The sequence below is a fragment of the Aquila chrysaetos genome, chromosome 2 (genome assembly GCF_900496995.4).
Source record: "Aquila chrysaetos chrysaetos chromosome 2, bAquChr1.4, whole genome shotgun sequence".
Classification (NCBI taxonomy): Eukaryota; Metazoa; Chordata; class Aves; order Accipitriformes; family Accipitridae; genus Aquila; species Aquila chrysaetos.
Window position 1 is genome coordinate 3822818 of NC_044005.1, and position 21987 is coordinate 3844804.

The 21987-nt window shown below is 61.4% G+C and overlaps 1 protein-coding gene and 1 long non-coding RNA gene across 3 annotated transcripts; one reads left to right on the plus strand and one right to left on the minus strand.

The window, feature by feature from the left end:
• Nucleotides 1–113: 113 nt before the first annotated feature.
• NID2 (nidogen 2) lies at nt 114–13939 on the minus strand. Its single transcript, XM_030038256.2, is given in 22 exon segments — nt 114–865; nt 955–1067; nt 1859–1982; nt 2263–2420; nt 2959–3130; nt 3337–3466; nt 4319–4488; nt 4654–4875; nt 5079–5097; nt 5099–5316; nt 5412–5531; nt 5625–5768; nt 5864–5992; nt 6366–6509; nt 6866–7084; nt 7224–7424; nt 7686–7931; nt 8009–8158; nt 8789–9213; nt 9476–9708; nt 12660–12968; nt 13709–13939. Coding segments are annotated over 22 exon segments (3852 nt in total). The 5' UTR covers nt 13904–13939; the 3' UTR covers nt 114–854.
• Nucleotides 13940–16077: 2138 nt separating this feature from the next.
• On the plus strand, nt 16078–20421 carry LOC115351524. 2 transcript variants are annotated; one of them, XR_003926838.2, is made up of 3 exons: nt 16078–18111; nt 18252–18430; nt 19369–20421. It is a non-coding gene; the product is annotated as an uncharacterized LOC115351524 (long non-coding RNA). The 2 variants fall into 2 exon arrangements; XR_005930791.1 differs by having other exon boundaries at nt 16078–18430.
• Nucleotides 20422–21987: the final 1566 nt, after the last annotated feature.

Sequence of the window (21987 nt, forward strand, 5' to 3'; positions counted from 1 at the left end):
GCAGATTCCTCTTTTGCTGAGGTCCTGCCATATGAACAGCTCGCTCCTGGCTTGCTTACTGCTTCTCGACAGTCTACCCTACAACTGAAATATTTAAAAACTAAATCCAAAGGGAAACTTAAAACAACCATTTTATTCAATTATTGAAGTAACCTAGAAAAAGTGAAGCATTACAACGTAAATGGTATTTCTGAACATGTATTGGTCTACATTGGGTAGGTCTATGAAGGCACTTAGAAGAACCAACAAGCATGAACAGATCAATTCTAGCATATTCTTCTAATATAAATACTAAAAGACATGCATTGAGGCAGTGGTGAAAATACAGAATTCTCTCCTGGAAAAACTTCAATGCCTTTGCCATATCACGTAACTGTTCTGCACACTTTTGGAGCACACAGTGTCTCTGTCTTCAGGGCTGTAGATTACTTAGACCCAGCAAGATACTGCATGCAAAGCTCCCCATAGGCGCTTATTTTTAGGATAAAAGGACCCGTTGGTCAGATTGTCAAAACTATTAAAAATTAATCCATTCTTCTTCCAATAAAATAAAACATTTGAGTAAGAAAGCTACATTTTAAATTTGGTTGCATAGGCAAGAGTTAGAGTAATGGCCTAAGATTCACAGGACCATTCTTTTTTGTCATCTATCAATGTTTTCCACTTTTTAAAAAAATACAGTAGTAAAGACTTGAGGTATAACTTCAAAAATACTTGATCATCTTTTGCAGGAAAGTAGGTCGCTTCATTGGCCTTGGTTAAGGGCTTTCCCCCCTTAGTTGTATGCAGTGACAGTTTTCTGGGTCTGAAGTTCTTTTGGGTGCAAGGATTGATGTTTCTCGAAATAGCAGTTACTATTTCCTTGCTGCAGAAAGAAATGGATATCTTTAGCATGTCAAGCACATAACAGCTGTCAGACAATCAAGAGGGGGTAGGTTTTGTTGTGTGTTTTACCTCCAGGGCAGTAGGGATAAACTGCAGTTATTCCATAGAGATGTGATCGCTGCTCTGGAAGATACTCATCGGTAAAGGAGCCAGTTTCTTTATCAATAGCTATCACACCGTCCCTGGTGATAAAAGGGGGAGAAGTGCTTTACTCATCTATGAAACTTGGGTTTTTTTCCCCCACCTACGTGCATTTAAGAACAGAGGCAGCTAAAAGGATTGATCTGAACACCTGCAGAACAAGTGGAAAAAAATTTGCCCCATAAGATCTATATCCAGCTCCTTCAGTGCATTTCTCTTTGGTGATGCAGAGTCACAGAGACAGCCTTCCAAGGAGAGATTATCTCCCTGAGGGTCTCCTCCAAGTGTGGCAAGCACTTAAGTGTTTGTTGTAATCTGTTGAGATTTGATTGAAGTTTTGAGAGCTTCCAGCTGGAGTGGGAATGGAGGTGAGTTCCTGAGGCCGAAGGCCTTGGGGGGTGGAGGAGAGGGAACAACTGAGGACAGAATCTTTTCTTTGACTTAATCTAGATTTAGAAACTTGTGCCAAGTTTTATTTAAAGAAAAAAAAACAGCAAAAAACCACCACTCTTTCTGTCCCTCCCAGGAAGCTGGGGCTGTTTCTAAACAACCATCCTGCGCTGAGATTTACAAGCGGGAGTTGCTGACCGTGGCACTGCAGGAGACCCAAGAGAGGGCTCTGGTGAGGTGCCAGGACTCGGGACCGGGGAGCAGGCTGGGGACAGCGTTTGTTTTTCCTCCCTCTGGCTCAAAGCCCCTCCAAGCCACTCGCTAGCACGACTGAGGCAGGGAGTAGGGGAGGCTGGCTCCTGGCCGCTTAGGGCAGCGGAGCCCTAGGAACTGCTCGCTCAGTGTTCGGGGCCGCGGGAGGGAGCAGGTTTTCTTTCCTTACCGTCTCCAGTCCGTGTGGTAGAAGTGATTGGCATAACTGATGATGCTGAAAGGGTAGTTGAGGTTGTTCTGTACGATGCGCCGGCCTGCGCCGTCAGGAAATACGCACTCCAGGTGCTTTGTTCCTTTTCAAACACAAGACAGTTACTAGGTCACAACCCCCCCCCCCCCCCCGCCAAACGTATTCTTTGTATTCACCAAATTTTGAAACGGCTTCTCAGCCTAAGGATGTAGAAGCAACTCATGCTGTGAGTCCCCTTGACCCCGTCACACCAAGTCCTTTGGGGCAGGACAGTGGAAAGGGGCAGAGAAGCCTACAGGCGGCAATGGGCTAAAGACAGATAGAGCTGGTTTTCCCCTCGAGGCTTAGTGTGTCGTAGTCTGGTCCGTCCTCGGTGAAGTTACCTGCGTCTGCCCAACAGAGCAGCTTGGAGAAGGGGTCGAATGTCAGGCCGTTGGGCAAGCCGATGTCCTTATTCACCAGGACCCTCCTGTTGGCTCCGTTGACAGTGGAAGTTTCGATTTTGGGTGCTTCACGATTCCAGTCCGTCCAATAAAGGTTGCTTGGGAAATAATTGTGTAATGAACAAACAGGACACGCAACAGTAAGGAGTGGTAGGAGATGATCGGCTTTCTCTTTGTTACTGGTTCTTGTCAGGAGAGAGGCCTGGTTTTCCCCTTAATAATGTCTGAAATAAATCTTAATTTGATTTGAAAAAATCTTTAAAAGAAAACCAGAATGATGTCAAACATGTTTACAACCCAAACCGTAGCTCCTGGACGAGGGCGAGTCTTAGGAGTAGCACATTTTGTATCGCAACAGCACCCCAGAGGCACAGCTTGTGTTTTCAAACGCCAGGCGCGTTTCAAAGCTTTTAAAAATAATGTACATCTTGATACTGAAACAGCAGGTTTAGCCAAATCCTGAATTATTAAATAAAAGAGGAGGTAGGGAACAGAGCCAATCCCTCCTACGGGGTGTGCAACGTAGGAGAGCTGCTCCCAGGGTCAGGATGGGGCCTTGGCACCCCCACGTGTGTCCCACTCTTGCACCTTGCAAAGCCCTGCCTGCAAATCCCTCTGGAAACGCTGCCTGCTCACCCTCGGACGGGATCCACCGCGATGGCCCGGGGGTTGACGAGCTCCGTGTCGAAGAGCACCCGCCGCTCCGAGCCGTCCAGCCGGGCTCTCTCGATCTTATCCAGGCCGCTGTCGGTCCAGAACATGGCTCGGCGCAGGTGGTCCACCGCCAGCCCCTCGGGGCTGATGAGCCCTGCCGGAGGGACAGATGTGGTCAGCGGCCGGGGACGTGCTGCTCCTGGACCCGTCACGGTCCCACGACCCACAGCCAAGGGATGTGAGCGCAGATGGAGGACCCCCCCAAAGCAGGACAGCCCCAGAGCCGCCGCGATGGGCGCGAACTTGGCTTGGACCCGCTGAGGTGGCTTTGGGCAGGTGTCACCGGTGATGGGAGCACACCTGAGTTGATAACGGTCTCCGGCTCAGCGCCTGGCTCCAGACTCGCCCGGCTTATGGTCCGGCCGGCCACATCAGTCCAATAGATCGTCTTCTCCCGGCAGTCGTAGTCGATCCCCACCACGATGGAGCCCTGCCAGGGTTGGGAGAGGGACATGGAGTGAAATCCTGCCTGGACCACGGCCAAGAGGCTCAGTGAGCACTCTTATCTCTCCAGCCTGCAGTGGGAGCTGCCTGGGGCACTCTGCAAGGTGCAGCAATGGGGAATGACGCTCAAATCCCTTTTCCCCGGGCAAAACCCAACACCGATGGGCTCCTACTGCACAACCCCCCAGCTGAACCCTACAGCGGAGGTTTTTTAGGCCAGCTGTCGCAGGCACACACCCACGTCCAGATGGGTGTTAAAAAACCCTTCGGCTCAAGGAGCGACTGCTCCAACAGCAAAGCCAGCCCGAGGAATGACCTTCAGGCTGGGGAAAGGGAATTCTTGGCGAGGTGTTTCAGTTCCCCAGGGTGCAGGGAGGGTCATGGCCCAGCTTTTAGCGTTCCTCTCCCTCGGTCTGGCCTGGCTGGAGATGATGCACGTGGCCACGCTCCAAGAGGAGTCCGAGGAAGGGAAAAGGCAAGTTTGCAGTAGAGATGTGCAGCTGGCAGCCCGGGGCCCGTGACCGACGGCCAGGGGAGCTCTGCGAGCACCCGTGCTCCTCTTTGCAGGCAAACCCCTTGTCCGTGACCTGCCCCTCTACGGGGGGATACGGCCGGAGGAAGAGGCGAGACCGTTCTTCCTCCATCTCAGCGCCAAGGCAGCCGGCACAGCCAACCTCAACCTTCAAGCGGTGACCCCTCAAACCATCGCGGCTCGGACAAGAGTGATCCAGGGAGATGCGAAACGCGGAGTCGCAGCATCAGCCCGTCCCTAACTCCCTCCCTCCGGTGGTCTCCCACCCCCCCTCGCCCGGCCCCGGCGCTGGAGATGATACTGTACGTGGAGGGAGAGCAGGGTCTTCGCCTCCTCCTTCTGCAGCCGCGTGCCGTTGAGCGGGAGGTAGCCGATTTGCTGTCCCTGAGCGTAGAGCAGAAAGGTCCCCGTGGCCGGTGGGGACACGTCTGGCCGGGGCGAGGGCCGGACGCTGGGCGGCGCGACGCTGGGGAGACCTGGTGCCGTAATGGGGGGGGGACGGAGACGACGACAGGGAGAGAGATGGCTCGGGGAGCATCGGGCCCCTCGGCTCTGCACCCGAGCGAGAACGGGGTGCAGCACCAGGAGCCTGTGCTGCGCTAGGAGGGAGGGGTGTCACACTTGGGGTGCCGAGGTCTTACATGGCGGGGTGCTGCCGGGCTCCGAGCGCGTGCCCTGGATCTCCCTGCCGCTCTCATCCACGCACCAGCAGTACCCGCTGTCCCCGTGGCACTGCAGCGGGGTGAAGTCTCCCCCCGCGTCGCACTGCGGCACGTACTGGTCGCTGCGGGGGCTGCCCCCGTAGTGCTCCAGCAAGCTCTGCCGCCAGCGTTCGCACATGGTGCGGGGCCGCTCGGTGGGCTCTGGCACGGGGAGGGTGACGGTCACCCCCCCCGTGATGGACCCCGTGTGCAAGCTCGGGGGACTCGGGGCTTTGCTGGAGCCCCGGGTCCCCCTCTCCTTGGTGGGTGCCCCTCCACGCTCAGCATGCCGGAGGGGCACCACGGGACCGGGGTGCTATGGGGAGGGGATGGCACCCCCCCGCCCCGCTCCCCCAAGCACTGACCTGGGCTCCCGCAGCGAGGGCGGCGTGCTGCCCGGAGCAGTCCGAGTGCCGGCGATCTCCTGCCCCGCGGCATCCACGCACCAGCAGTACCCGGTGCTGCCGTGGCATTGCAGGGGCCGGTACCGACCCTCCTCGTCGCACTGGGGCACGTGCCCGTCACCCACGGGCGAGGGTCCCGGCGGCGCTGCCCGTGGGTACAGCCGCTCGTGCTGGCAGGGCGTCAGCCGCTGCGTGCTCCCTTCCGCCGTCGGGAGAGCCAAAGCAACAGCGGAGTGAGGATGGAGGAAGGCACCCCAGGCAGAACCGGCGTGGAGGCGAACTGGGCAGCCTTACCGTGCGTGCACTGGAAGCCATCGCCCTCGTAGCCGGGCCGGCACCGGCAGGAGAAGGAGCCTGGCGTGTTGTAGCAGGTGGCGGCCGGGTGGCACGGGTTTTCGGCACACTCATCCACGTCTGTGCACGGGGAGGATGGGGATCAGCCGGGATGGAGAACCCCGGCGGCTGCCCGGTACGGCCACCCCGCGGTCCCTTCCCGCTCCCCCGTACCGGAGCAGTCGATGCCGTCGCCGGCGTACCCGGGGAGGCACTCGCAGGTGGGGTGGCCGCCGGCGTGGGACAGGCAGCGTGCCCGGTCCCCCGGCGCGCAGGGATGGGTCCCGTCCTCGCAGGGGTCGCTCGCCGGTGCCAACGCTGTGGGGACGCGGAGGGTGAAGGGGTGGCGGGGGGCGGCGAGCCCCGTGGGGCGCAGGAGCGAGGGGACCCCGAACCGCGGGGCCGGCACTTACGCACACACGCCTGCCCGTCCTCCGCCGGCCGGTACCCGCTGCGGCACTCGCACCGGTAGCTGCCCGGCACGTTCAGGCAGACGGTGAAGGGGCCGCACTGGCTCAGGCCCTCCGCGCACTCATCGACGTCTAGAGGAAGGGAGAGACGCCGGGCACCCCGGCGGTGGTGGGACACCCCCATTTTTGGGATCTGGCTGCTCCTGGCCCGGGGAGGGGGATAACCTGCCCCACGCTGCCTGTCCCACGTCTACCGCTTCCTCCGTCCCCGCAATGCTCCCGGAGCGCTTCCCCGGGTGCCCCCAGCACCCTGCCTCAGTTTCCCCCCATGATTCACCCATATTCTTGGTGGGAGCTCTTGAGACCGTGGGTGCTGCGATGCTGTGGCACGTCCCAGCACCCCAAACGGCAGCGGCCACCATGGTGCCCCATAGGGGATGGATGGGGTGCACCGGGCCCCCCCCCCACCGCCACCCCCTCGCACCCACCCACAGCCCCCACTCACCTCGGCAGCCCCGTCCGTCCGTGCGGTACCCGGCCGCGCACTTGCACGTGTACTCCATCCCCGCGCCGGGCTGGCAGCGCGCCGTGGCCTCGCACGCGTGCGTGCTGTCGTGGCACGGGTTCACCGAGGGATTCTCGGCATTGTCTGCGGGCAAAGGGGGGTGTTGGGTGGGGGAAAAAGACCTGGGAGACACGGGGAGCGGGGAACGACCGTTCCCACTTATATCTGACGTAGGCATCACCGCTGCGCTGCAGCACCCTCATCCCACGCAGTGGCACCTAGTGTGACCCCCGCTGCAGCCCCCCCCCATCCCAGAAGCGCTACGGCTCAAGCTGCTTAAAAAAAACAAAACAAAAAAAAACCCCCCAAACCTCTCTTTTGGCTGGTTTTGGGCAAAGCGAGCACGCTACAGCTTTGGGAACGGGCGGGAGACAGCAGCATCCCCCGGCGAGGGCTGGCACCCTGGGGTGGGCACCCCCGGGGTGGGTGCTGGAGCTTACCCGGTGCCAAGCCGATGCGAGCGGCCAGGGCGTAGCGCAGGACGTGTTCCTGGCCGTCGTAGAGGGCGAAGGCACGTGCCACGCTCAGCCGCTGCCGGGCGGGCAGGCGGGCGTACGGGCAACCGGCGAAGGTGATGTTCTGGCGCAGGCGGTAGGACAAGGTCTGGTTGGCGGTCCCCGCCGCCAGGACGTACTCCCGATGAGCGGAGGATGTCACGGCTGCCGGATGGTGAGAAAATTCCCACACCCCCCCCCTCGGGGATGGGGGAGAAGCGGCTTCAGCGTCGATGTCTCTCGGATGTTGGGAACCGCGGTGGGGTGCGAGAAACCGAACCCGGGGCTGAGAACGGGCTCTTACCCGAGCTGGAGTAGTGGTAGAGCTCCTTGTAGGGAGTGATGTGGACAGTGACGTTCTCCGGGAGAAATGGCACCTGGCCCTGGATGTGTGTCTTAAGGCTTAAGTAATTGTCCGGCCCCAGGCCCTCGGCCGTCTGAGTGACGTGGACCATCTCCTCTCCGGGGTGGAAGGTCACCTCCAGGCTCTGGGTGAATTCGGCGCCTGGGCAGGAAAAGGGAACAGGCGGCATTCGGTCGTAGGATTTTTAGGGAATGCCTCCCCAAAGCATCATTCCCCGCGCCTCCGGCACACCCGCGAGGGCTCGCAGCAGGGAGGTGACAGCCAGCTGAACCCGGGGGGGGGGGTGATCGGAGGAGCCGTGGGGATACCCCGAACCCCCCGTCGCCTCCCAGTGCCACCCCAGCAGGAGCCGCGTCCCTCGGAGCAACGGGACTCGGTGGCACATCCCACCTCCCCGCTTACCGGTGATGCTGAAGCCGTTCTCGGAGCCGGGCTCCTCCAGGGCGAAGAGCCAGGCGAAGAGCCCGCCGACGGGCAGGAGGGGCAGGAGGGCACGGGCAGCGGGCTGGGGCACCCCGCTGATGGCCGCGTAGGCTCGGCCGTCGCTGCCCACGATGTAAGCGTGCAGGTCGACGTCCTGGAAGCGGACGGATGCCCGTCCCACCGTCAGGCTCCCGCTCACCTTCCCGTTGAGGCGATGCACGGCCCCTGGGCAGGGAGACGGGCACCCCTGGCAGCGGCCACCCAGGCAGGGGGTACCCGTCCCCGCCGCCCGCCCCGCGTACCTTCGGGCAGGCACTGCCGCCCGTTGCCGTAGTAGGTGGCCCGGCAGTGGCAGCAGATGCCGGTGGCGTAGTCGGTGCAGAAGGCGTGCGGGGAGCAGCGCCCGTGGTGCCGGGCGCACGTCTCCTGGCTGGCCGCGCTGTAGGTGAACACTGGGGCCAAGGGGAAAGGGTTGGGGACACGGTGACAAAGCCACCCCTCACGGGGGTGGGGGGGGGGGTAGCCACCTTGCCTCCTCGGCCCCAAAAACATCGCGGGGAGACAGGCCAGCTGGCAGTGGCGGTTCCCAAGAAAGCTGCCCGGGATGCATAGGGGAGGCTGAGGGGTTTGAACCTGTTGCCTGATTTCAGGCAGATCTGACAGAAGGCAAGAGATCGAGTTCCTGCGTATTTTTGGGAGACAGCCGGCCGGGGATGGGGCTTTGCTCCCCCAGGCACGTGCCACGGCGGCTCGGTGATGGGGGGGGGGGGGGGCGGCAGGGCCAGCCCTGGTCCCACGCAGGGACCTGTCCCCTCGATCTTCCCTCCCTTGCAACGTGGGGCAGAGCAGCGACAAACCCAGCGGGCAGGGACGTATGGCTCCGGCAGCCCCTCGGCAGCAGGATTTGGCTGGGAAGAGAGGAGCTGGAAGGGCAGCAGCTTTGCAGGAGCGATGCCAGCCCACGCTAGCTCCAGCCCCAGCTGCTCGGGAAAAGACGAGCTTCCAGCAGAGAGGCCTTTTTTAGGGAGCCACCCGCCACGAGACATCCCCGTTCGGTCATCGGAGGGGCTGCGGCCACTCACCGTCGGGGTTAAAATGCACGTCTTCCTCCACGCCGACGCCGTGATGCCCGGAGCTGTAGGAAGAAGGGTTGGCGGAGTAGCTCCGCCGGGCACCACCACCGTCTCCATCGGGATGCAGCCGACGGCTCCGTTCCTGCCCCGGGGACGCGGGCAGCCGCTCGGGGACGATACCCGGTGGCCGGCGTCCGTGGTCGGGATGCGGTGACGCGGCCTCCGAGCCGCGCTGAGCCTGCAGCTCCGCGGACGCGTGGTCGGCGCGGCCGTAGAGCGCGCGGTTGTAGTCGCCGGTGCCGGGGCCGTGACGCGCGGGGCTCTGCGGCACGCCGGGGCCGGATTCCCCGCCGCCCCCCGGTTCCACGTGATCCAGGGGGGCCGCGCTGCCCACGTGGAAGACCCACACGCCGGGTACCCCCGCGTTGCTCTCCCTGCAGGACGGCAGCGCGCGTGTACGTCCATCACGGCCGAGGTGGGAAACCCACCCCAAAGGTACCGACCCCGCTCCGCACCGCCCCTCCCAGCACCCCAAATGCAGCTCCCGTGCACGTGGGGCCGAGCCCCCCCGATGCAGCCCATCACCCCCAACTCGCTCCCCTCATTCTTCCAGCCTTTAAAAGGCTCCGGGGGGCTGGGAGAAGGTGACCCCGCTCCCCCTGCCCGCCCCGCACGGCCCCCCCCGGTACCACGCACCGCTCCAGGTGCCTCAAAGCCTGCTCGCTGCTGGCCAGGCTGTGGAAAAGCCCGTCCCTCTTGGGATCGTCGCCGTCCCCCCGGCTGAAGCCCACCCTGGCCGGCAGCTCCAGCTGGACGTTGTAGGATTCTTTGGGCCGTGTCCCCAAGAACTGGAGGCCACCGTTGGGGTAGAGGAAGATGGCGTAAGTGTCCTCATCGTCGTAGGCTATGACCGCCTGGAAGGTGTTGAGCTGCCAAAGGGAGAGCAGGACAGAACGGACATCACGGAGGGGCAGGACCCCAGCGGAGGACCGAGACAGGGAAGGGGACCGGGGATGCGACAGCCACCTCCCCGCACACAGCAGTGGACGTAAGCACCCCAAAAGAACCCTCCGTCGGCCTGCAGACAACTCCTGGGGAAGAACAGGAGCCGGGGCTGCTCGCGCGTGGCCAAACCCCAGTGCAAGGTGCGGGGAAGATGCTCAGCATCCTCCACGGGAGCCCGTGACACAGCCAGGTCACCCCCTCTCAGCTGCATCGGTGCAGGAGCGTCCCTTGGAGCTGTCACACAGGGAGGTGACAGCCCTGTCCCATGCCCAGGAGCATCCCAGGCCACGTAACCCACGCACCGGTTTGGCGCGCTGCAGCCCGGGAACCCCTCGCTCCCATCCTGCCCCTCACACCAGCAAGCCCCCCTCCATCCCATCAGCACCGGAGGAAAACCTGCACTTCCCCGCTTCCCCCGGAGAACAATTTTAGCTTGGTTTCCTCAGGAAAAAACACGCACGTGCTCCCGCCTTCCCCACACCCATATGTCCCGCTATAGGCACGCTGGCTGCCTGCCGTGCCAGCCCTGCGAGCCTTGGGACCGCGCCAGCCCCGAGCGAGGCTGCGTCGGGGAGCACAATAACGCAGGGACGGGCAGGCTGCGGAGTGAGCACAACCCTTACGAGCCACCGGAGAATCCCCACAAGCCTCACGGTCACCTCGAATGCAGAGAAAACAACGCTTGCAGCATTTGGGCCAGCCCCCCCCCCCCCCCATAGGTCCTGCTCTCCGAATAAATAAATATAAGCACGCAGCAGCAGCCCTTCCCCACGAGCTGCCGGCAGCAGCAAGTGGGGAACGGTGCCCGAGCGAAGGAAAAATGATTAAACTCCCGTTTTCACGCCCAGAGCAGTGGGCAGAAGGGCGGGGGGGGGCTCTCCCCACGCACCCCCCCCTGCCCAGGCCTGCCTGTCCCTGCAGCGCCAGCCCCAATTTTGGGGCGCAGGGCCCCCAGGGCATCGCAGGGTTTCCCGTCGGCCCCGTGGGATATAAAGAGCCTTGTTGTGAGCGTTGCACACTCGGGCATTCAGAGACCCCGTGCGAAGGCGGCCAAAAAGCTTGGGGGGAGGATAACCCCCCCCCCCCCCCCCCCCGGGGCCAGATTCTTTCCCCCACGCAGCCGAATCGCGGTGGCAGCTGCAAGACTCTTTTTGCCTTGCGGTGGGCGGCGAGGGGGGGGGACCCGGTGGTGGGTGACACCGATGCGCTGGCATCGCGGGACGCAGGGCAGAAAGCGAGGAGGGGGGGGGGCAGCCCTCGGCTTGCGGCCGGCTGCTCCCGGCAAGGAGCTGCAAAGGGCAAATTCCAGCCCAAAGGGCAATTTTTGCTCCCGCAGAAGCGGGGTCAGCTCTCGTCCCAGCCCTGGAAAGCGTCACTGCGGGGACTAAGAGCGTGTCCCCAAGGAGGTGGAGGGGACAGGGGGCTGCCGGCAGCGCTGCCGGACCTCCCGGCCACGCAGGACCCCCAAGGCAGGGGATTGGGGAGCCTCTAACCCCCCCCAGCCTTAACCCAGATTTCTGCTTTCGAGGCTCAAAAAGGATGAACCCCTCCAAAGCTGGGGGGTAAAGGCTTCGAGGTCAATGCTGGTTCTGAGAAGGGGGAGGGCAGCGTTTCAATAAATGGCACATTTGGTAAGAAAAAAGTGGTGTTTGGGGAGTTTTTTAGCGGTTTCGGTTAAGGGGGAGTTCAGCAAAGCCCAGGCACACGCTGCATTTTAGTGCATCTTGAATGAAATGTTCCCTGGAGCTGCTCGTTTCCGAGTAAGTCCGGTTTCATTTTAAAACCTGATCCAACTACTCAGAGAAGGAAAAAAAAACAATTGGGAAGAGAAGAGGAGGCTGCGTTTTTGATGGCTGCGAGGTCGCTGCGAGGCCCCTGATGGCATCTCTTCAGCTGCTTTCCCAAGTTTTAAATTAGAGGAAAAAATGTGCGTTGTTTCCTTCCAAACCTCGGTTTCTTCCCCTGCTTGGCCACTGCTCTCAGCAATCCGCTACTGAAGGGCCCCGGAGCAGGGGGGGACGGCCGGCAGGGACGGCTCCCGGTGGCCCGTGGGGACCCGGTGGCCACTGATGGGTTTTGGAGTCAGCCCACCCCACCGCAGCGAGAGGCTGTCACCCGTCGCACAGCTCTGGGTATTCATCACGAGAGTTTTCCTCTTGCAGCTCTTCATCTTTCAGCTCGTTTCAAGAAGCCCGTCCTGCCGGCAGAGCATCACCGTCACCTCCTCGGCACGTCAGCAGCCTAATGCGAAGGCTCTGGCCCCAGCAGCACATCCAGCTTTTTCGGGGAACGGCAGCGCTGTAGGTCCACCAGGGTGCACCCACGCAGGAGCCTTATCAGCCCATGGGTGGAAAGCACAGGTCACCTCCCCGACCCGGCGGACCACCTACGCGCTTGTTTTCCAGGCACAAAATCAACCCACGGCGGAAACTCTGAAGCCGGCAGCGTTAATCAGCGTGCGGACAGAAGGAAGGACCAGCCTCAAGCCACCGGCAAAAGGTCTGGAGCCCGACGGGTGACCTGGGCCGTGGCTTCCCCCAGTTGCCCCCGGCCCAGCCCTGCTCTGCAAATGCAGGACCACCGGCACTGCAAAGCTTTGCCTGAGAAGCAGGGAAAAGCCTGAGCACCTCCGACCGTGGAGTTGAAGGCAACCTCTAAACCTCTTCTGCCCATCAACAAAGCCAACAGACCCTCCAACGCCGCAGCTCTGAGCGGAGACAAGAAGCTCCACGTCTCCCCCAACGCTCGTCCAAGGCTGGACCCACCATCCAGCTGCCCAGAAAGAAGAGACCGAGCGTTTTGGGTGCTACGCAAGGAAGACTCATCCTCCCGCGACACGTAGGATGGGCGTCCAACCTCAGCCCATTGGCCTCACCTTCTTGGAGGGCTCGGTGTCCTGCGAGAGCTCCTGGTAGGCGCCCACGTCTTCCCAGGTGGCAACAAATGCGTTGGTGGGCACGAAGGAGCCGGCGGTGCGGGGGAACCCAGCCTGGATGTAGCCCGCGGCCTGGTCCAGCACATCCGGAGAGTTGTCTTGCCGGTAGTAGATGTTCCCTCTGTCACCGGAGGTGTCGAGGTCGGCCAAGAAGGGAGCGATGACGGGGAAGTCTGTGGGGAAATCGTCATCCACGTACTGGGTCTCCCTGGGGAAATCCTGGGTGGAGATGACCCCGTTGGTCCCCACCTGCAGGGAGAGCGGCGCAGGGTGCTCAGGAACCGCAGAGGTGCCTCCGCCGGCGGTCGCCCACCGCGTCCCCCCCTCTCCCCGGTGGAGCGGGGCACCGGGCCGAGAGCCCTGAGACCGCGTGGCCCCATCCGGCCGGGGAGAAAACAAAGACCTTGGGCTTCTCTGTTCCCCCCCCCCCCCCCCCCGAGAGCTGCAGCTCAGGGGCCGTCCCAGCTGCAGCCGCCGCTGGTGGGGGGAAACAGCTGTGAAGGAGAAAGCCCTCTTGTTCCTCCACAGCCGGAGATACCGGGCAGGAGACAGCGGGAGGGGGAAAACGGATGGAGAAAAGGGACGGACGGCGAAAAGACACGTGCGGCGGTGCAGGGGTGGAGGCGGCAAAGACGGGGATGGAGGGGCAGGGGTGGGGAGAAGGAGTGAGGGGAGGTGGGTGTCAAGGGGAACGGCTGGGGGGACAGGGGGTGAGCGGGGGGGAGGGATGGAAGGATGGAGGGGGGGGAGATAGAAGGAGGGAGGGATGGTGGGACAGAGGGATGGAGAGGAGGAGCGTGGGAAGATGGAGAGGCAAGGCGGGATGGAAGGAGGGAGGGAAAGGAGGGTGGAGGGATGGATGGGAAGGTGGAGGGAGAGAGGGAGACGACGGAGAGGAGCGAGGCGGGGGCTGGAAGGAAGGAAGGGCGGCGGGAGACCGGGGTCGGGGGGGGGGGGGAGAAGGGGGGCCGGGGCCAGCCGGGACTCACGTAGAGGCGGCGGGCGGCGCGGCCGTAGAGGCGCAGGGCCCGGCGGAGCGGCACCCCGGGCGAACTCTCGTCGTCGCCGGGTCGCAACCGAGCATCGCCGCGGGTCGGGCCGTAGGGCAGCAAACCCGGCCGGGGCAGGGCCGTCCCCACCGCCAGCACCGTCACCACCACCGTTACCGTCGCCACCCCCCGCATCCCGCCGCCGGTGGACGGGAGAAATCGCCTTCCCCGCCCCCCGCCCTCCCCCCCCCCCGCTCTCGATTAAGCGCCGACCGGACCCCGCCGGGGTTTCAACCGGAGCGAAATCGGAGGAGCGGACCCGACGGGACGGCCCCGACCCGGCGGAGGGAACCGGAGCCGGTGGGGCGGGACGGGGCGCGCCGCTGGTGGGGCGGGTCCAACCCGAAGCCTTTTTCTCATTGGATCCCCCCGGTCCCGGCTCTGACCAATCGGTTCTTACCCCAAAATCCGCCCCGGGCTGCTCCTCCAGCGGAGCCGGGCCCGCGGCCAGCCCGGGGTCGGGACCGGGACCGGAGCGTGGGCGAGAGGTTTCTGCCCGCTCCCCGCTCGCCCCCCTCGGGTCCCGTTCCCTTGAGCCGGGCAGAACCGGGACTCCTTACCCGCAGGGGACCGGGGGAGGGGGGATGTGGGGGTGGTGGCGATGGGGGTGGAAAACTGGAAAAACAGCCACCCGGCCAAAACATATCGTGCGGCTCAACTGGCAAGTTGGCAGCGAGCGGAGCTGAGGGCCCGGGTGCGGGGTTCCCGCTGTTTATCCTTACTCGGATCCGTCTTCCCTCCTCTCCATCCCGAGAGGTCTGGGGGGGGGGGTCGACGCTTCGACAACAGGCAGCCAGGGTGGGGGGGCGTGTGGGTTCCCTGGCTTCGATTTGGGGTGTTGGGGCGAAAGGGCACCCCCAAATCCAAGCAGCTGGACTCACTGAGTGCTCCTGGAAATCCAAGCTGGGAGCAGCCAAAAGCTCTGCTCCATCCTACTGGAGCGCTTCCCGCTTCCCTGGCTCCGGGCCAGCGTTAGTATCGCATCTGTCCCAAAATGTATACATGCCCGAGGAATGCCAGATAACAAGGAGAGAAGTGTCAAACCCAGTAGGCTGGCGAGAGAAATAAATCAGGGACACATTCGTGGCATTCCCGGCAGGAATCCTCACATGGGAAGCAGCTGGACGCCCTCCTCCCCGTCCCTCTTGCAGTGACGGGGATTTGTCGCTGTGGCCCCTTGTCCCCTCCGTCCTGGGCAGCGTGCAAGCTGCTGCATCCCGGGCATCCTGGAAAGCAGCTTCTACCCATGCCGGGACCAGGGATGAGCTGGTTTGGAAACCCGGCTGTCCTGGCGAGCATGACCGTGGGGCCCGTATCCGGATGGGATTCCACCCCCCTCGGCTGCAGTCAGCTGGCCGGCTCCAGCCCTTGGAGGGAGACGCCTCGCCTGGCCATGGAAAACCATTAGGGCTTCGAGCGGGGTTCAGGCCAGCTGGATGCTGTCCGCAGCCTTCGAGGAGTTCCCCGTGCCAAAAAAAGTGGCTTTTCTTTTGAAGCTTAAACACCTCCAGGGCTCTTTGGAGAAATCGGGCACTTTGAGGAGACAGCAGCTCCTCTGCCTCAGGATGTCCCTGCCATGGGGAATGGTGGCATTTGGTGGCACCTAAGAGGTGGCGATGGGCAGAAGGGGCAGGAAAGGGGGGGAGGACAGCCTTGCTGCCCCGTGGGATGTTCGGGCGCTACTGAAAATACAAACCTAGCAGCCCCTGGTGGGATGGAAATGTTACAGTTATAAAATGTCTTGCTGCTGCAAGGGAAAGATTCAGGGGGATGATTTGCAAGCTGCTGTGGCTGCGTTTCATTAAGCCACTTATCTTCTAATATATTTTTAAAAGGGGTAAATTAAGTTGGGTTTTCAAGGGAGGAACTGCTAACCCCACAAGTTCCCCACGCCGGGTCCAGCCAGCGCTGCCCCGTGCCTGGGCGAAAGGGGCCCCGCGGGCCCTGAGGACCCTCTGCCCTGTGGAAGGGGCAGCTGCCAGGCTTTTTGCACGGTCTTTTAAGATGTTAAAAAAAAAAAATGCTTTTTACCATCTCCTCAGCAAAACTGGCACCAGCCAGTTAAAAAAGTAGCAGCTGGGAAGAGGTGGAGTCATGCCCTGGCCTTGGAGCCAAGTCCTGCTGGCACGAGCATCCCTGCGGCTTTGGGAGCGGCTGGGAGCCTCACCGGGTGCGAGGATGGGGATGGAGTCAGGGATGGGGACGGGGATGAGGATGAGGATGGGGTCAGGAATGGGGATGAGGATAGAGATGGGGACCAGGATGGGGATGGGGTTGGGGATGAGGATGGGATGGGGACAGGGATGGGAATGAGGATGAGGTTGAAGATGGGCACGGGGACAAGGATGGGGATGGGGATATGGATGGGGACAGGGACAGGCTATGCTCACCCACACCATGTGCTGGGAAAGGAGGTGCTTGTGGGGACTGATCCCTGTAATTGCTTCCATGTGCCTCAGCAGAGCCTTTGGCTGGGGGTGGGGGGGTTAGCCCTTCTCATAGCTTGGGCATGAAAAAAAAAAAAAAAAAATCAATAGGCATTTACTTGGCAGCATTTTGTGCAGAAACAGATGTGCTGAAGTTGGAGGAGGTGGAGGATGCTCTGCGGGACGGGGCTGGGGACGGATCCAGCCAGACCCAGAAGCCCCCACCGCCACAGACGCTCGCTAAACCGGGCAAACCAGGACAAACCTCTGGCTGCCCAGCAAACCTCCCCATCGCGCTCCTGCCAGATGTGGCTGCCGGGGTGGGCCGGCAACCCCCTGCCCTGCTGAAGGCTCGCCTTCGCCCTGGGCTCCCAGCGAGGAGGAGGAAGGGCAGGAGAATCCTTGGCGCGGAGGCCGTTTCGGGCAGGAAATCCCGGCAGCCTCTTCCCCGAGGCCTGGCAGCCGGGATCGCTGAGCTGCTGCGGCCGGCGGAGATAAGGGAAGCAGCAGGAAACTTGGATCTCTCCTGGGGCAGCCGGGAAAGGAAACTTGATTCCCGGTGACCGGAGCGGGGCTGGGGGCTGCAACAGAAAGCAAGCGCTCGCAGGATGCACCGGGGCCGTTCGGTGCTTTGGGATGTCAGAGAGGAATAGGGATGGCGTGGGGCTACGGTAAGAGCGGGGCTTCGGCCGGCTCCGGCGTGGGCTCGGTCGGCGGTGTCCTGTTGCCAGCTGGGTTAGTGGGTCACCGTAACGATGCCCTCGGAGCGTTTCTCCTTCTGGTTATCGGAAACCAGTCCTGCTCGAGGTCGAGCTATTTGGCAGGAAGGGCAACAAACTAGTGCCTTAAACATCCTGCTGGTTGTGGTAGGAAAGGGCTCTTGCAGGGAAGGGGTTGTGCACATCTCAGCTCCCTGAATCAGCACGCACAAGTTTTGTGGCCTCGAGTCCTAAGAAAAAGAGATGTCTGTGGCCCCCCCCCCCCCCCCCCATCCTTAATACCTGGAATCTGCTGGATAATTTCAGCCAAATCTGACAGTAGCATCTCTGAGGGTCTGTAAAACCAGAGAGAAGGAAGAGAGACCCTGTTAGCTGCCCGCTTGCCTAAGGTGGGCACAGCTTCGGGTTTGAGCTCAACACTTACAAGCCATCTGAGAATCCACAACGGCTGCATGGCTGGGGTAAGCCCAGCTTACCGGCGGCAGGAACAACCTCTGCGGTGTGTCAGGGGCAAAGGGGGAATCGCTGGGTGGCCGTGGCCCTCCCGTGGGGCCGTGTCGAGGTATCTCTCTGGCTGGCTCCATCCATGGGACCGTAGCTCCTGCCTGGGCTCGCTGCCTTCCCCGTGGCTGTTTCCTTTCCCGGGAGCATCCCGGCGGGTGCTGACAGAGGGGAAGCCGTGACAGCGGGGCAGATTCCCACCAGCGCAGCACCCAGCTCTCAACATTGCCATTTTTGGGAACGGTTCTCCTTGACTTTGGTCTCGCTTCTTTGAATCAGCTTCGCCTCATGACTCACCGCCTTCTCGCCCTGGCCCACCGCTCCCACGCGCGGGGACACCCTTCCCCGGCGGGTCAGGACCAGGAGATACATCAGGATTCGCTCACGTTCATCCTCAGGGATGCACGTGTTGCCCAGGTGGGTCCGGAGACCACCAGCCCCAAGGAGCGAGAGCACCCGCCGGACACCCAGCGATCCCAAGCCACCCGCCTGCACCCAGGCTTTCTGGCCCGGCCACAGCAGCTTTGCAGCGCCTGGAGGATGTCCACCCACGCTGCAAATGATTTCCATACGCAGAGTCCATCCCACACGCTCCAGCTGTGACCCAGCACAGATCTTTCTGCTCGGGGCATCGAACGTGTTCTAGGAGAGAGCTTGTCCTTACGGAGAGCTGGGAAGATGGGGTGCTAGATCGCAGGTGGGTGCGTAATATGGAAAACCAAGGTTTTTACAGAAAAAGGAGGGGGTCTTGGCCCTGGGCCACTCGGCCGGAGCAGAAGTGTGGGAAAACGGCTTGGTGCATGGAGAAGAGAAATAATTAAGGCACTACTCTAAAAGGCAAGATAGCAAGTGCTGAGCCCTCCCAGCTGGAAAGGTAGTGGAGCTCGGATCTCCCAGCACCCCGGGGACCCGGACACTCACAGGATGGAAACACCGCTCCCCCATGGAAAAGCTTCCCGAGGCATCTGAGCCCCAGCTCAAAGGATCGCTCCAGGTTTTAGAATGTACTTTAAGAGGTAAAGAAAAGGGTTGGGTTTTTTTAAATCCCTCTCCTTCCTTCCTCTCCCTAAATATTGCTGCAAAGCTGGTTTTGGTACCGCAGCTACCGGATGAACATGCCGAGCCCTGCGAGCCGCCGGCGTGCCGGGAGCTCGGCGCAGAGCTCGCAGGGAGCTCGCGAGCGCGCCTGACACTGACTGATTCCTGCGCACAATTAGCCACGAGTTCCTTATTTGGTCCGGGCTCCAGCAAACTCCCTGGCAAGAGGGGATTTCATCTGCCAGGGAGAGCAGCCCAGATGGGTTTATGCTGGGGCTGGGACCATCCGCCGGGGCAGCCCGGAGGGAGCGTGTTCACAGCAAAGAGAAAATCAGCCCATGCCCTGTGTTCCCCAGGAGGGGTCTCGTGGTTTTTTTTCCTGCAGCACAAAACGCAGCAGACGCAGATTGCCTCTCCCCGTCACCCTCCGCGGCGGGTCTGGTCCCACTCCATCGCAGGGCTCCGGCCTCCGACACGCACCGGGCTGAGCTGATGCAGCTTTGAGATGCTTCCCTGGGTGTTTATAGCCTGAATCAAGAGTCCTCTGCAGAATTAGGTGTTATTTGCTGTACGGATTGGGTGCCCCTGGGATCTGCCCAGCTTCTCCCCACCTGGGGGTGGCCAGGGAGTCCCTGGGGAGCTGGGACCCTGTGGCTTGCCCTGGGAGCACTGTCAGAGATGGGGTCCAGGCTCCGGTCACCCCTTGCTTGCTCTTCGCCCAAACAGCCCTTCTTAGGGCTCTAACAAATCCGAGGCTCTCCCCAAAACCTTTCTCCAGCTCATCTCTCCTCGCCTGACCTCCTCGGGCCTCCAGCCCTGACCCCTGCAGCACCCGAATGCTCCGGGGTGACTAATCCCAGCAATTAGCCTCGTTCCCTGCGTTTATCTCCTTCCTGCCTTTGTCTCCCCCTGACAGCCTCTCCGAGCAAATATGCTTTTAGCCACATTTTCCTGGCTCCGGCTCTCCAGCCAGCCTTTGTCCCGCCGAGTCTCTCCGAGCTGGGTGAAGAGGTTATTCTCCCCCGACACGTGTCCCTTCCGTCCGCCGCGATCAAACCGGTGACCAAAAAAAAAAAGCACCCAGCAGCGCCGAGGTCACCCCGGCCCCTGGCGGTGGACAGGCCGGCTCGAACTGGAGGCGAGAGGATTTGTTCTTTAAATTGAAGACTGCTGCAGACCCAGGGGAGTTGCATGCTAAAAGGGATTTTAGGGCTGAGCGATCCGGCTAAATGGGGATAGAGTGCTCGGGCTAGTCTAAAATTCAATGGGAAATAGCGAAACACATGGGCAGCACATTTGGGAGCCGCCTTCTCCTGTTCCTCCGGCCAGGCTGTTGCATCCGCACGGGAGCTCTGCGGACCCACCGAGTTTCAGGGGGACATCAGCCCTCGTGTGTGTCGGCATGACGAGCCTCCCATAGCTAAAGGAGCAAGCCAGGCCGCTTTAATTATTTTTTTTTTTTTTTTAGCTCTCCTGCTATTTTCTTTTTTTTCTTTTTTTTCCACTTCAGGATCCATCACATCCCCTTGAAGCGAGCTTCAAAATCTCCCGGGATTTTTCCCCTCGGAGGTAGGGGCTGCTCTGCAGCCCTGCCGAGGGCTGTCTCGCTTTGCTTGGGCTCCTTGGGTGCTTTCGTCCCGACGTGGGTCCCTTCCCCGCAGCAGCCGGGGTGCCCCCACGGGCGAGCCCAGGCGGGGAGCTCGCCTCCGGCCTGGGGAATCCACGGAGAGGAGGAACGGGAGGTTTAGCCGGGAACGGAGGGGTTTCTCCCACGACGCTCGGCGGGACGCCGCGCCGAAGGACCTGCAGCTGCGGGATAACTCGTCTGGGGATGCGGCTCCCGGGGTGACGCTCCTCACCCCTTTGCAGCGGCTGGGGTCAGTGGAATAAACCCCTTTTTGCCGACGCCGGGCCGGGCTCAGCCCTCCAGCCCAGGGAGCGGAGCCGCTGGGCCGTTCCCCATTTAAAGCACACACACACAAAAAAAAAAAAAAAAAAAAAAAAAAAAAAGAGACAAAAAATTACACCCCCCCCAAAAAAAAAAAGAGAATTCCGCGGCCGGAGCCTTTCCCTGGTGCGGGGCTGCGCCCCGGGGCGCGCGGGGCCCCGGCCGCCCGGTCACGCGCCTAGGGGCGGGCGCGCGCCCCGCCCCGCCCTCCGCCCCGCCCCCGCAGCCAGCGGGCCCCGCCCCCCCCCCGCCCCGCCAGGCACGCGCCGGGACACCGCACCGCACCGCGCGCTGCGCCGGCCCCCTTCCTCCCGTTTTCCTCCCTCCTCCCTTCCTTCCGCTTTCCTTCCTCCCGTTTTCCCCTCCCTCCTCCCTTCCTTCCGCTTTCCTTCCTCCCCCCTTCCTTCCGCTTTCCTTCCTCCCGTTTTCCTCCCTCCTCCCTTCCTTCCGCTTTCCTTCCTCCCGTTTTCCTCCCTCCTCCCTTCCTTCCGCTTTCCTTCCTCCCCCCTTCCTTCCGCTTTCCTTCCTCCCGTTTTCCTCCCTCCTCCCTTCCTTCCGCTTTCCTTCCTCCCGTTTTCCTCCCTCCTCCCTCCTCCCTTCCTTCCGCTTTCCTTCCTCCCGTTTTCCTCCCTCCTCCCTTCCTTCCGCTTTCCTTCCTCCCGTTTTCCTCCCTCCTCCCTTCCTTCCGCTTTCCTTCCTCCCGTTTTCCTCCCTCCTCCCTTCCTTCCGCTTTCCTTCCTCCCGTTTTCCTCCCCCCTCCCTTCCTTCCGCTTTCCTTCCTCCCGTTTTCCTCCCTCCTCCCTCCTTCCGCTTTCCTCCTTCCTCCCGTTTTCCTCCCTCCTCCCTTCCTTCCGTTTCCTTCTCCCCTTTTCCTCTCCCTCCTTCCCTTCCTTCCGCTTTCCTTCCTCCCGTTTTCCTCCCTCCTCCCTTCCTTCCGCTTTCCTTCCTTCCTGCGTGTTCCTCCCTCCTCCCTTCCTCCGCCTTCCTTCCTCCCGTTTTTCCTCCCTCCTCCCTTCCTTCCGCTTTCCTTCCTCCCGTTTTCTCCTCCCTCCTCCCTTCCTTCCGCTTTCCTTCCTCCCGTTTTCCTCCCTCCTTCCTTCCTTCCACTTTCCTTCCTTCCTTCCTCTCTTCCTCCCTTCCTTCCATTTTCCTCCCTCCTCCCTTCCTTCCACTTTCCTTCCTTCCATTTTCCTCCCTCCTCCCTTCCTTCCACTTTCCTTCCTTCCATTTTCCTCCCTCCTCCCTTCCTTCCACTTTCCTTCCTCCCTTCCTCCCCCTCCTCCCTTCCTTCCACTTTCCTTCCTTCCATTTTCCTCCCTCCTTCCTTCCACTTTCCTTCCTTCCTTCCTTCCATTTTCACCTGCACCAGCCTGCCCTCCCTCCCTTTCTCCCTCCCTTCCTCCCTTCCTTCCATTTTCCCTCCCTCCCTTCCTTCCACTTTCCTTCCTTCCATTTTCCTCCCTCCTTCCTTCCTTCCACTTTCCTTCCTTCCATTTTCCTCCCTTCCTTCCATTTTCCCTCCTTCCTTCCTTCCTTCCACTTTCCTTCCTTCCATTTTCCTCCCTCCTCCCTTCCTTCCACTTTCCT